The sequence below is a fragment of the Lissotriton helveticus genome, chromosome 7 (assembly GCF_964261635.1).
Source record: "Lissotriton helveticus chromosome 7, aLisHel1.1, whole genome shotgun sequence".
NCBI lineage: Eukaryota > Metazoa > Chordata > Amphibia > Caudata > Salamandridae > Lissotriton > Lissotriton helveticus.
The window spans coordinates 919,884,416-919,898,005 of record NC_136068.1 but is presented as its reverse complement, the minus strand read 5'-3'; the positions used below and the strand labels follow the sequence as shown (position 1 = coordinate 919,898,005).

The window sequence follows — 13,590 nt, the reverse complement described above, 5'->3', positions numbered from 1 at the left end:
GATAGCAAGTGTTCTACATCTTTTGCATGTCAGCGCAGGCTCATTTGGGCCATGACAGTTTCTTTTTGGTTTTTAGCAGTAGTTCATATTATTAGCAGAGTTTTTTTTAATTGAGTTCTCAGGGCCATGAAAGTTGATTGACTGCACATAGGGGGTAAGAGTTCCTCTAATGAAAAAATAGTAAGCCAAATTATGGGTAACATAAGAGAGAGGTGATAGAGGGGTCCGTTTGCTCATTAGTCAGAACCTTGGTTGGTCTGTATCTGGAAGTGTGGTGTAGGCATTTCTCCTTTGGTATCAAGTGCCCTCAGACACCCTTGCGAGTGTCCTTTGTCATCATAGGGCGTTGCTCCTCGTGTGGGTGGCGCTGCAGTCCCTCACAGGCCCCTAAGGGGGCTCTTTGGCGGAGGTCTTTTGTAGGAGTTGCCGCAGTTGTGCATGAGGGTGTGAGGGCCTAAGTAAAAAGGTGTAGGTGAGAAGATAAAATTACCAAACAGTGCCCAGAATACACTTTATTTGAGGGTCCGGGTGGTCAGTTAAAAGGGGTGTGGATCCTGGAGCCTCCCTAAAAAACAAATGTAAGGGGCGGTTGAATGACTAGCCGCTGCTCTCAGGATAAGTGTTCTAGTGAGGAAAAAATAAGGTCAACATGTTTGAGGATCCCATAGCGCTTCGTCAGGACCAGTTATTAATGTGTAAAGAATAAGTAAGGAAAACTACCAGGTACCGGACCTAAAGCCCGTGGACCTTTGGTACCTTGTTCTTCAAGGTGTAGTGCGTCTTGGCGCTGACAGGTACTTTCTGTTGTAGTACCTATCCCCAACCCCAAAATTTGAAGGATAGGGCTCCGTCGACTTCCGCTTAGTAGGAGGAGCAGCAAGGTGTCTGCCTCCTCGGTGGTTCGTAACCTACCCCAACCGATGCGAAAGGTCAGAATCAATTCCAACCAACCAAGGTTCTGACTAATGAGCAAACTGACCCCTCTATCACCTCTCTCTTATGTAACCCATAATTTGGCTTACTATTTTATCATTAGAGGAACTCTTACCCCTATCTGCAGTCAATTTGTTTTGTGGGAGCATGGTTATAGGACCTCGCTTTTTCTATAATTTAGCTCCCTGTCCCCCCTCTTTGTGTTGTGTGAAGAACCATGAAAGTTGATGATATTATAAAAAAGATGCTCATTTGACCTAAATATTTTGATGACAGCTTAAATGGAAAGTTGCTTGACCTTGAACAGTTGATGGCTGAATGGCTGAATGACTGAAATACCACTCGGATTGTAAATATTGAAAGCATGCATGGAAGCGTAGGTAGGTTGTTATGAGTATTGATTGCAAATGTGGAAGAGGAATTGACCTAAACCGTTTGAACACAAGACAAATGGAAGCTCTTTCTACCTACAACAGTTGAAGGAAGCATTAATGAAAGCACATTACTATTATAATGATTAGTGGCTGCGTTAATGGAGGCTCACTCAACATATAAAGGTTAAATGAAACATGAAATAAAGGAAAATAACGGGTTGAATAACCATGTTTTGATATGTTTACGAAAGTGCCTTTCATTGCTCATCCGACACAGGTGCACTGGGAGTTTACTCCATGCTCTGGTGGCTAAAACAGAGAATGAGCATCCACCTTTCTGAGATAGCCAAAACCTGGAAGTTGATACCATAAAAGGATTGCGTTGTTGTGGTGGGTATGAAATGGGCTGTCCATTCGGAAAGTTATTTCGGTCCTGTGGTGTAAAAGTCCCTACAGGACAGTACCTTGAAATGGATCCTCTGATGAATGGGCAGCCAGTGTAGCTGGCTGTGATGGTGAGAAATGGAAGGTGATTGTGGTATTTTTAAAATCAGGTGAGCTGCAGCATTTTGAATAGTTTGAAACTGCTTCTTTAGGTAGGCTGGGAGACAAAGATAGAAAACATTGGTATAATCAAGTGTAGCGTGATAACGGCATGCACAACTATTTTGAGCGTCTCAAAAATATGAAAGTGAATACATTTCTTTAACGCTCAAACCATGCTGGAGCACATATCGGCCACTGCAGAAATTTAGAGGTGGAAGGAGAGTTGATTGTCAACTTTTACTCCCAAATTTTTGGTCCCAATTGTCTTGGGTGGAGCTGAAGAGAAGGATTTCGATATTTTCTGAATTACCTTTAAGATTGGTCTCTCTCATCCGCTCTAAAACTGATGCAACTGGCATGGAAAGATTCTTGGGGGATGCTTGTATCTTTATTGATTTCAAAGATCATCTGTGTATCATCTCCATATGAGATAATCTTGAAGCCTATCGCTTCAACCAAGGGTGACAAAGGGGACTTATAGATGTTGAATATAGTTGTACTTTGCAAAGAGATCTGCGGCACCCCCTCGTTTAGCTGTTTACTTCTGGAGGTGAGGGAAGCCATCCATAGAAATGGCTCTCAGTCAGCCGGAAATGTTTGAATCCATCCCCAGGCTGGCCCACCAACACCAATATCTGCCAACATTTGCAGGAGAATGGACTGAGAGAACATCTCAAATGTTGCCAAGCAATCTGACATAATTAAGGCAGCGTTCCTTCCTTGGTCAAGAGCAATTTCAATAGAGTCCGACACTCCTAAAAGGGAGGTCTCCATACTGTATTGGGGTCTACATCCAGACTGAGTTTGATGTAGTAGACTGAACAGTTCCAAATAGTTAGTAAGTTGTCCCTTGATTTTCGATGCTGCAGGCAGAAGAGATATTTGGCTATTGTTGGCATGGATGGTAGGGCCTACTGTAGATATTTTTAGGAGGGGTATCTGCTTAGCCTTTTCCCAAGAGCGTGGAATTTTTGCAGAGTCTAAGGACAGATTGAAGATCCTTTTAAAATTGGATTGATGACCTCACCTGCCATAGGTAGCATGCAGGGCAGACATTGGGTTATCAGGGGATGCAGATTTACACAATAATATCTTCCAAACCATTGTATTGTGTTGAATTGCTGCATTTCTCTAGCATCTTCTTACCACTTGTTGACGTCCCAAAGTGGTTTGCAGATAAATTCAAAGGTATTGATTCTGAGTTGCATGGATACGAGAAGAGTGTTGGTAGCCGTGTCATCTATGAGTATTGAGTATTGGTGTTGTTGTAATGATCAGAATGAAAGACAGAGTTATAGTAACCCATTAGCTTTCACCTGTGGATACAAATTTTTCATTCATCAAGTGATAGACCCACCAAATTCCAACAACCATAAACTTTGAATACTTGCACCCAGACTTCTACGTGCAACATAATGTGGGCAGATCACAAATTTACAAAGCTGCCTTCTTTCTGTTGTGCTTTGTAGGGATAGAAGTGTTAAATGATACCATTGAGAAATTGACAACTACGACAGACCGGGAACAGTGGAAGACGGGAGTGATGGAAGTGTCTGACACAGTGGTCGCAGTGCATCCACCAGAGGTAATAACATAGAGATCAGGGAATGTGTGCACAGCAAGCTAAAGTAATATTCCCGGGATCACATATTTTGTTGCATGGCGGCAATCACCTTCACAACTAGGAAGCTTTGAAGATACTATGCACTAATGCAAAAAAAGGCAATGTATTTTACTTTAGTTTCTACATGTAAAATGGTGAATGGGGCAAACCAACTTTATTAGAATCCAGAGCAGAGAAAAGATTGTGTTCCAGGACAAAAGAGGCGGACATGCACATTTATTGCGAATAACTCATTACATGTGTATAATAGTCATTTCAAGAAAGAAGAATCATAGTCCATGGGTAACAATAAAATAAAGATCAAACTTATCTTCGTGCTACTTCTACTATTGGTGTCATTAAAAGTAACACTGAAGCTGCCTCAAACCTAGCTCCATCTTTTACATGTATTAAGTGGATAACATTTTCTGCAAATTAAAATAGCATTGCAAAAACTGTGTGGAATTAATTTGCTGATGCTCCACCCTGGTTCAAGATTTCAGGTTGGAGGAAATACCTTTTGCTCTATTGCCTTTTACATAAGCACCAACATGTTTCTTTATTTCTACCATTACAATTATTCTGTACTATTATGCTTGGTGCTGCAGTTGATAAGTTGGAGATGTCATTTCAAACCCCCTGGTAATGCATTGGAGAGGGAGACCTGGTACTTGTATGTTTGTATTTGTATGTATAGGATACTTGTATAGCACAAAGTAGCCAAAAGGCAACAGAGTTCTGTAAAGGGCGATAGACAAGCAAACAGTCAACAGGTGATAGGAGATGAACTGGATTACGGATGGTTATTGTAATGTAATGTATTGTTCTTTAAAGATAGCTGTCAACTCTTTCCTAAATTGGGTTAGTGTTGTGGCAGTGCTGATGGTTGTTCCAGATGGGAATGAACTACTGCAAATTTGTTTTTTTTTTGTTTTCTCTTCTCGGTCTGCTGTCTGATGGTGACTTAGCTACAGGTGAGCAGATGGTGTGCTTGTCTGCAAGATAAGCAGGGTGCTAGTTGTGTTGGGTTTGTAAATAATGCAGCTGGTTTTAAACAATGTGTGGTTGGCAAGGGGAGCCACTAGTATTCCATCAGGATGGGTGTGATGTGATATATTTCTGCAGCCCTGGATGAGTTGTGCTACAGGATGTCAGATGCCCCTATGGGGTGTCAACCTGGAATCTGGAAGACTATGGAGAAGGGTTTTACCACCATCCATAACAGCAGTTATCAAGTTGTTTTCTGGGACAAATGGTTTCATTTTCTTTAGAAGAGACAGGTGGAACTAAGCTCTCTTTGTGTATTTGGTATCCAGTGAAAGTTGGGGCTATAAGCCATCAAGGTTCATGACATTGAGTCAGGTTTTTACTGTTTTTATGTGTTGGCAAATAACATGAATTCTCTCTTGGTTGCATTGAGCTTTAGAAAGATGCTGGACATCAAGGTCTGGATGATATGCAGGTGTTTGAGGCATTGCACATCTGGTGCACACAACACTTTCAAGTAGTGCTGTGTATCATCTCGATATTGGAGAATCCAAATGCAGTTATTTATATGTAGAGCATTGAGAGGCACCAGGAGACAGTATCAAAGCCGGGTGGGCTCTGCAAGTGATAGGGGTCTGTGGGACCTGGAGACACCCACGTGAACAAAGCAAAACTCTACTTTCACAGAGTCCAAGGAAGTTAATGAAACTTTGTCCTTTGCAAAGAAGGCTGAGGTTTCCCAACTTCGCATGAGTTTAAGTTCTTTCTTCCTCTGGCCAAGGCCATACAGCCAAATGTCCTTGTCAAGAGAGACAGGACTTAGAGGTGAGGGAGTTATGTTTCCCCACTGTCACTTAGGACAGCCGTGAGGAAACACGAAAACTGCCACTCAGTAGAGGTGTACTTCTCATTCCCCACTGCTTGATATCCATCCCTGGCATATTGAGCTGAACTGTTCTTATTGGACCATGGCATGGGCTGTTGCATATGGCTAGTTTCTGTTTGCGGTAGCATATTGGGCAAAAAATCAATGGACTGGATTTGGCCCATAGTAATTACTTGGGGCAGAGGTTGTTTCAGGCAATCCACATCCCTTTTGTTTTCCTCGGTGCGAAGCCTTAGTGCGACGGGTATGCCCTCATGAGGGTACTGTGCTCACTGCGCCACAGGACTCAAGTGGTGCCCTAATAAATTGGCCAAAACTGTTCTAGGTCTGCTTGTTCTCCCACTCCGAAAGGACCAATCCTATCAGTTCATGATGGACTGTTCCTACTAGAGCATGACAAAGGCTGATTTGCTGATGGTTGGTTCCTGTCATCGGTGGCATGTTGGGCGTCTATCCTCTTGTGTTTTTCTCAATAGAATGTTTGAGAGGTGAGGCAGAATTTTTCTGGCTGCTCCGCAAGACCCATTTTTTACTCCACTTTAAAAATAAATATCTTTGACAGATTTTTGCTTCAAGGAGCTGATAAAGTTTTTGAAAGTGTGTGTACTGGGGAAGTACATGTTATCTGTTACAGAACAATTGGGCACAAAGGAGTTCTCACCCATCAATGCCTAACAGCAGTTTGACAGACAGTCACTATGCCTCAGCTGAGAAAGGAAAGGAATAAGGAGGATTCGGCTGATGTCTGGTAAAATGGGACGGGTAACCCAAAAGAGGGTTTAATATCACCCAGCAATGTTGGGAACTGCAAAAAAAGGAATTTTAGCAGAGCCAGTTTTGATAAAATACTCACACCACGGTGGTCTTCCCTTCAGTGGCTAGCAAAATCTAAATCAAGTGAGCGGACAGCCAACGCGGCTGGCAGGAAGACCCTAAAAAAATTGACGACGTGACGCCATTCGCTAAGATCCAAATCAGGCCCTAAGACTATGCTTGCACACAGAGCAATAATGTTGCTGAAGGGAAATGGTGTCTGGTAATTGAGTTGCCAGATATTTTTCCTGTTCCACACTATTAAAAACATTTGCATATTTAATATTGCACACCATCCCTTGAATTCTGGGCACAACTTCAGTGCATCTAGTACCGGTTTGTTACCGGAAGGATCTTCTTGGAAAACCAGAAAAAAATATGTTTTTGCCAGCTATTCCTCAAAAATATTGGGAAAAGTTAAAGAAGGTTGATAAGTGACTTCCAGTTTGAACGTAGTTGGAAAGTAAGGCCCATTCCCCATGTTGTCTCCTTCAGTGAAAACTATTCCCTTAGTGATTTCCAAGTCCTAGCACAGATATAGAAACAGTCCTGCTGCTGATAGCCTGATTTTGTCCCACTTTGCCTCTCTTGGCCTACATGATAAGTGCTCTTCTGTGACTGGATAAACCGCTTTGCTATATTTCTTTTGTGGCCTTGAATGCGTTGCACTCCACGTCACTCTGCTATTTTATTGTACAGAAAATGTATTTTAGCTTGCTGACTGTGCTATGTAGCTTTTTCGCCAGATAGCAGTATCCTTTTTCAAAACCCAAAACATGATTAAACCATATTTAAATGCATTGTCATCACCTTGAAATATTAATCCTCTTCAATGCCAGTAAATAGGTTATGTACCCTTGAGTTATTTTTACTACCTTGAGATTGAACAACAATGACCCCATTTTCTGAATTAGAATTTATTTTACGTTGATTTATTATTTTTGGTTTTCGTTGGATTGAACATTTTCCTATTTTAATCTTGTTTCCTGAAGCTAATGAGTTTACCGAGTTATTTTTATGGGACACATGTAATCTGTTGAGTCCACCTGTGCCCAGAGGACCTGAACCCTTAAGCTACTCCCTTCATCAATGTTGCGATGCCTGTGCCAAGAACTGCACTGCTTACTTTAAGCGACTTGTGCGTGTGTGTCGTCATCATTATTACTAAGCTGATATAATACCGATGCTACTCATTAGAAACAAGCTATTATTATTATTTGAATGTGGCTGGTGGAGGTCGAGTGACGCACATCGCCGGTGGTCTAGTTAGGGTGACCAGGCTCTTTCTCTGGTTCATGGTGGCCCATGAATGTGGAGCTAAGGTCAATGTACTGGGTTGGGAGCTCCCCTGTTGAGTGATTTCAATGGTTTTCTGCTTTCTCATTTTGTTACTTTCTGGATGGGGAAGTTACACCACAAGCATGTTGTGCGTGACTCCCTTTGAGAGCTAATATGAAGGACAGTGCAGCAGTGCACTGCTGTGACATCACGGCAGTGAGCAGCCAATCTGGCAGTTCACTGCCGTGATGTCATAGCGGCAGCGAAGTGGGGAATGGCTTCTTCTTGTCTTGCCCCATTTCCCTCAGTTTGCGCAGGCCTCAAGGAACAGCTCAAATGGCAGGTAGTGTGATGTCATATTCAGCTTCCACTGCGACATGCAGCGAGCACCCCGGCAGGGACGGAAGGGCTGGAATCTCAGAGGGAGGCGCAGAAGATGTCACCACACCTGGGATTATTTACAGCAGGGGTATCCAACCTTTTTTTATTATGAGTGCTACTTATGATCTATAAAAACCATCCCCAGCTATAAATTAGTGTTGTAATAGTAATTACATCAGGCATGATTATGCTAGTGGCCTCTCCTAAGTTAAATTACCCACAGTGATCCGCTCTGCATCAGGTAGGGTAGCCGTACAAAAGGCGGCGGTGATGGACGGAGCATCTGAACCAATCAAACACTCACACCCAGTCAACAGATCTGGGTTGAATCCATCACCGTTCTTTAGCCCACTCTGCCACCCCAGTTCAGACATTGCCATATGCAAATCAGTCTGACCCTGTGCCTCATGGGAACAGTCCAGCCCGAACTGCCAAGCCATGCCTTCCCTGGACCGGAAACAAGCTTCCTAGGACCGGTTTCTGGCATTTCAGCCGTCTGGCAGAGTGAGCTAAGGAATGGTGATGGATTAAACCCAGATCAGTTGACTGGGGGTGAGTGTTTGATTTGCTCAAACGCTCCGTCCATCATCCCCTTTTGTATCGCTTTGCTCGCCCTAAGTTGGCAGGGTATGCTCAGACGTGAGTCCCTTGCTCACTTTGCCACTGGATTCAAGATAGCCTTGCTGATGAGGATTATGAATCCGAAAACGGTCCCAGGATGCTTGTTTCCGGTCCAGGGAAGATATGGCTTGGCCGTTCGGGCTGGACTGTTCCCATGAGGCACAGGGTCAGACTGATTTGCATATGGCCATGTCGGAACTGGGGTGGCAGAGTGAGCTAAAGAATGGTGATGGATTAAACCCAGATCAGTTGACAGGGGGTGAGTGTTTGATTTGCTCAAACGCTCAGTCCATCATCCCCTTTTGTATCGCTTTGTTCGCCCTAAGTTGGCAGGGTATGCTCAGACGTTAGTCCCTTGCTCACTTTGCCACTGGATACAAGATAGCCTGGCTGATGAGGATTATCAATCGGACACCGGTCCCAGGATGCTTGTTTCCGGTCCAGGGAAGATATGGCTTGGCAGTTCGGGCTGGACTGTTCCCATGAGGCACAGGGTCAGACTGATTTGCATATGGCCATGTCTGAACTGGGGTGGCAGAGTGAGCTAAAGAATAGTGATGGATTAAACCCAGATCAGTTGACTGGGGGTGAGTGTTTGATTTGCTCAAACGCTCCGTCCATCATCCCCTTTTGTATCAGGTCGGGTAGCCAGCTGTAATTATAAGAAAAAAGGCTTTGTCAATTTGTAATGCCTTTACATGGGTAATACATAACCCGTGCTTAATTTGTAAAATATGAAGTGCAGGTGTTCAAATCTTTGTTGTCGGGCACACCTACTTTTCTCCGGCTCCACCTATTTCCTCCACTGGCTCTACCCACTTTATTAGCTCCCGCACATCCCACATCCTCAACTGGCACTGCTAAAAGTCAGCCGCGGTCGGTAGTAGGAGTTCCTGCAGGGCGGTGACGTGTGGAGGGGGAGGGGCAGGGTGGGGGGGTAGTAATGTATGGATTACGGAATTTAACAGGTAAGTAAACATATAAATAAATAAAACAAATTTCGTTGCGCGCACTGCATCACATTTGGTGATGCAGTGCACGCAAGGAAATTTGTTTTATTTATTTATTTGTTTACTTACCTGTTAAACTCTGTAATCCATACATTACTACCTCCCACCCTGCCCCTCCCCACGTCACTGCCCTGCAGGAACTCCTACTACCGACCGCGGCTGCTAAAAGTCAGATGTAATACGAGGTACAAACACCTGTTAGTAACAATTCATGGAAAGGGTGGAAACAGTAACATGACTATTGCACCAACAAGAGGGTAAAATAAATAAGCTTGTGTGCACTAGATGAAGTAGTGATGCTGAGGCATATACATGCATTAAGTAGAGGGGCGGGGGCTGCTGTAGTAATATATAATATTACACTAAGACATCGGGTAAAGTGCAGCAAAGAGGAAATTTGGACTTGCTAAAAACTGTGGACCAACAACACCACTGAAAAGTACCAGAACATTAGGCAGACTGTCTCGAGAGTACAGTAACCATTACTTCCCCATCCCAAGTTTCATAGCAGACCCGTCCCTCCCCACCCAGACAAATGAGTAGCTTACTAATGCGTTAATGATCGTCAAATTGCTGCTCTCCATTTAGCCGGTGTCTCCCTCCGACCCCCACTCCCAGCACACATGCTGTCCCAGGACTGTCATCTGAAAGCAATTGTACTTCACTATACTCTGCTCCTGAGTGCTGAGCGGGCTCGGACACAGCTGCGGCTTGCCCCCGTGCTGCATAATGGAATGTAGATGTCTGGGAATGAGGTTCATCGGCAGAGCTATCATTTGGACTCAAGACGGGAATATCCAGGGCAAGGCACCAGGAAGTCACAGTTTAGGCGACTAGGCAGAGCGCTGCAAGTGGAATTTATGCACGCTATGAGAGTTATAGAGCACATGGTGGAAAGTTTGTTTTCGTGAGTCTTTGTATTGGGCTTTTGAGCGTGTAGTTGTATGGTTTTGCATGGGGCACAATTCTAGGCATGCTGTGAATGTTTTTGGTTCAGTTGGCGGCATGGAGTTCTTTGCACTGTAATCAATGATTTTGCATGGAGCACATTGGTGGAGGTCTGTAAGTGATTAAGAGTCGGATTGCACATTATGCACGGGGTGATTTAGGGCCTAATTGCTCATTAACGGAAGACACAGGTTATCTGCTGGTACTGATGTGTTTTATTTTTGTACATTACAGTTACCCCTGAATCTAGTAATGAAAAAAACCGAGGGCCTCTATGGCAGGGTGGAGGTGCATTGATGGGTCTAAACTTGGATACTGAAATGACGCGGCAGAGCAGACAAGAAGTGGGGGTCACAGGCATGTCTGTGTGTAGTCTCCAGATTAGAAAAGGGTGCTTGGGGGCAAAGATGGAGGTGCATTGGAGCTCAATGTTTGGTCACCAGTGGCAATTTAACAGTGAAAGGAGTCTGCGAGCACCGTGTGTGCGGCCAGCACTGCGTTAGAGGGGGTGGGGTGGGGTGGGGTGGGGTGGGGAAGAGGGTCGCTGTAAAGGTGACTGAGTTACACTATTACCTGAGCTGAGTGTAGTCTCCAGTGCGCTGGTAGGAAGGAGCGCTGTGATCGGTGATTGGTAGAGCTGTGTATTAATAGAAACCTCAGCACTCACCATCAGTAGCAGCCCTTAATGGCCTCCAGTGTGAAGCTGATTCTCACACCACAGGCCGCAGAGTAGGGAAGCAGCAACCTCGGGATGTTCAGCTTGGAGGCCCACCACTGCCGGGAAGAGCAGCGGGAGCAGTAACATTGGAAGCCAGCGATGTGGAGTGCTGCGTGGCGGGGCCATACTGCTCTCAGTGACAGAAACACACTGAGCCCAGGAGCCCCTCAGCCACCCAGAGAAGCAGCCAACTGCTCAGCCTCAAACCCACTATCCTCGGATCACAGGAGCCCTCAGCCCTGTACGAAGGAAGGAGCGCCGCAGCCGAGTCTTGAAACAGCACAGGAAACATGATATAGAACAGGCGTCTCCAACCAGTAGCTCTGGAGCTACTGGTAGCTCACCAGCACCCTCAAAGTAGCTCTCAGAGGTGAAGCCAAACCAATCTGATCTCAGGGATTTTGTGTATATTAAAGAAGGCAGCACTGCTCGTTTCATTACCCGTAAGAGTTACAGACAGCCGAAACAATGGCAGGACCTCTTGATAACACTCAAACACACACTCTGTTGGCCTATCAATCAATCAATCAATCAATCAATCAATCAGGGATTTATAGAGTGCACTACTCACCCGTGAGGGTCTCAAAGCGCTGGGGGAAGGGGGGCATTTGGGCAGCTCCGGTCATTCGAAAAGCCAGGTCTTGAGGCTCTTCCTGATTGCTTTCAGTGTGAGGCTTCATCTGATGCTGAGGGAGAGTTTGTTCCAGGTCTTCGTCGCGATGTAGGAGAAGGATCTGCCTCCTGTTCTGGCTCTGTGGATGCGGGTGATTTCAGCCAAGGCCTGGTCAGCAGAGCGGAGGCTTCTCTTGGAGGCGTAGAAGAAGATTCTTTCGTTGAGGTATTGGGGTCTGGTGTTGTGGAGGGCTTTGTAGGCGTGTGTGAGTAGCTTGAAGGTCACTCTTTTTTTCGAAGGGAAGCCAGTGGAGGTCTCGTAAGTGCTGGGTGATGTGGTCTTGTCATGGGATGCTGAGGACGAGTCTGGCTGCTGCGTCCTTGACGGTCTGGAGTTTGTGGAGCAGAGATTGGTTGATTCCGGCATAGAGGGCATTCTGGAAGCCCAGCCTGCTGGTGATGAGTGCGTGGGTGACGGTCTTCTTGGATTCGGGGGGGTCCGTTTAAAGGTCTTGTGAAGTATGCGGAGGGTATTGAAGCATGTGTAGGCTACGGTGTTGGCCTATGGGTCTGTCACATGAACCATCTTTATCCACTTTAAATCTACCTAAGAAGGAGATTGGCCATGTTATATGCCCTGCTCTATCAGTTACACCGTGTGTGATATCAAAGAATAGTGGCAGCAGTAACCAGGGCTAACCAACCAAAGTGTGTGACTGCAAGAACTAGAGTGAAAATGTGTTAGTTGGGAGCATGATCAACCAAAGAGGTGAGGGAAGAGAGGAAGCATCATATAAATTTTTGTGTGGGTGTGTTACATTGTGTCCTTCCCTAATAAACAGTGTTGGTTCCTTGAAGCTACTCCTAGGGTCAAGGGCTGCCAAATATGTATGCTGGTCCCCATCACAAGAGTATTATCTCTGACGCATTTGTGCCCGTTCATGGTATAATTGTGCCATTGCCATATTACATCCTTGACTATTTTGGGCATACAAGTCTAGTAATTACATACTTGCTGCCATCACTGACATATTAAGAGTATGACTGGCTTGCTTTTAGCCATCCTGACAGAGTGGCAACCGCTTCTCCTATAATAAAGTCCATTACTGATATATGTTGGGCATCTAGCTATGGCACAGTGGTAGCCTCGGTTTAATGGTGGACATTATTAGCTTAACAGATGCATTCATAGTGTTATGGTGAGCAAGCATGGCCTATGAATCCAATTCCTGGGTATTTGAAGCAGAATTTGTCCATCCCTGGCATTTTTACATGGCGGTACTCAATGAAAACGAAAAGCTGATGTTTAGGGACTGTGTATTTTCTAACAATGAAAACTGATTTGATTTTTACAGAAAAAAATTATGCTTTTTCTGAAAAGGTTTTTCTTTTGGAAAATTGAGTTTGATTGCTGGAAAGTGGACAGTAGTTTTGATAGAAAAATATGTGTATTTTTAAAAACTACTATGCTAATGAAGACAAAATATTACAATTCTAAAACGTTTTTAAAGTTGTTAGCTGAATGATAATTCAATTTGAGTTGGGGAGACTTACTGCTGTGGTAGTACCCTTTGTGGCACACAGCATGTGATGATTTGAATTTTACTTGATTACAAGCATTCAATATTGATAAACGTTTTCCTAGCATTCTGCTGATATCTTCATCTGGAATGTTTGGGTGGTGACTACTGATAAATCTTTCTTAGGGTGGTCATAGTGTAATGTTAATACATACCATCAGCATTTTACAGTGATAAAATATGCTATTAGCTCGGCAGGACTTTCCTTGAGCAGAATTAGCTCTCACTACAGAAAAGGTTGGAGACCCCTGTCCTATAATAATGTCCATTACTGATATATGTTGGGCATCCAGCTATGGC

General features: G+C 44.4%; 1 protein-coding gene across 1 annotated transcript in view; it reads left to right on the top strand.

Moving 5' to 3' along the window:
* APBB3 (amyloid beta precursor protein binding family B member 3) overlaps positions 1 to 13,590 on the top strand; it is a 222,114-nt gene that overhangs the window by 142,409 nt on the left and 66,115 nt on the right. The window contains exon 11 of the mRNA XM_078653428.1: positions 3,323 to 3,438. Coding sequence (XP_078509554.1) covers positions 3,323 to 3,438 — 116 coding nt within the window. The remainder of the gene's footprint in view (positions 1 to 3,322; positions 3,439 to 13,590) is intronic.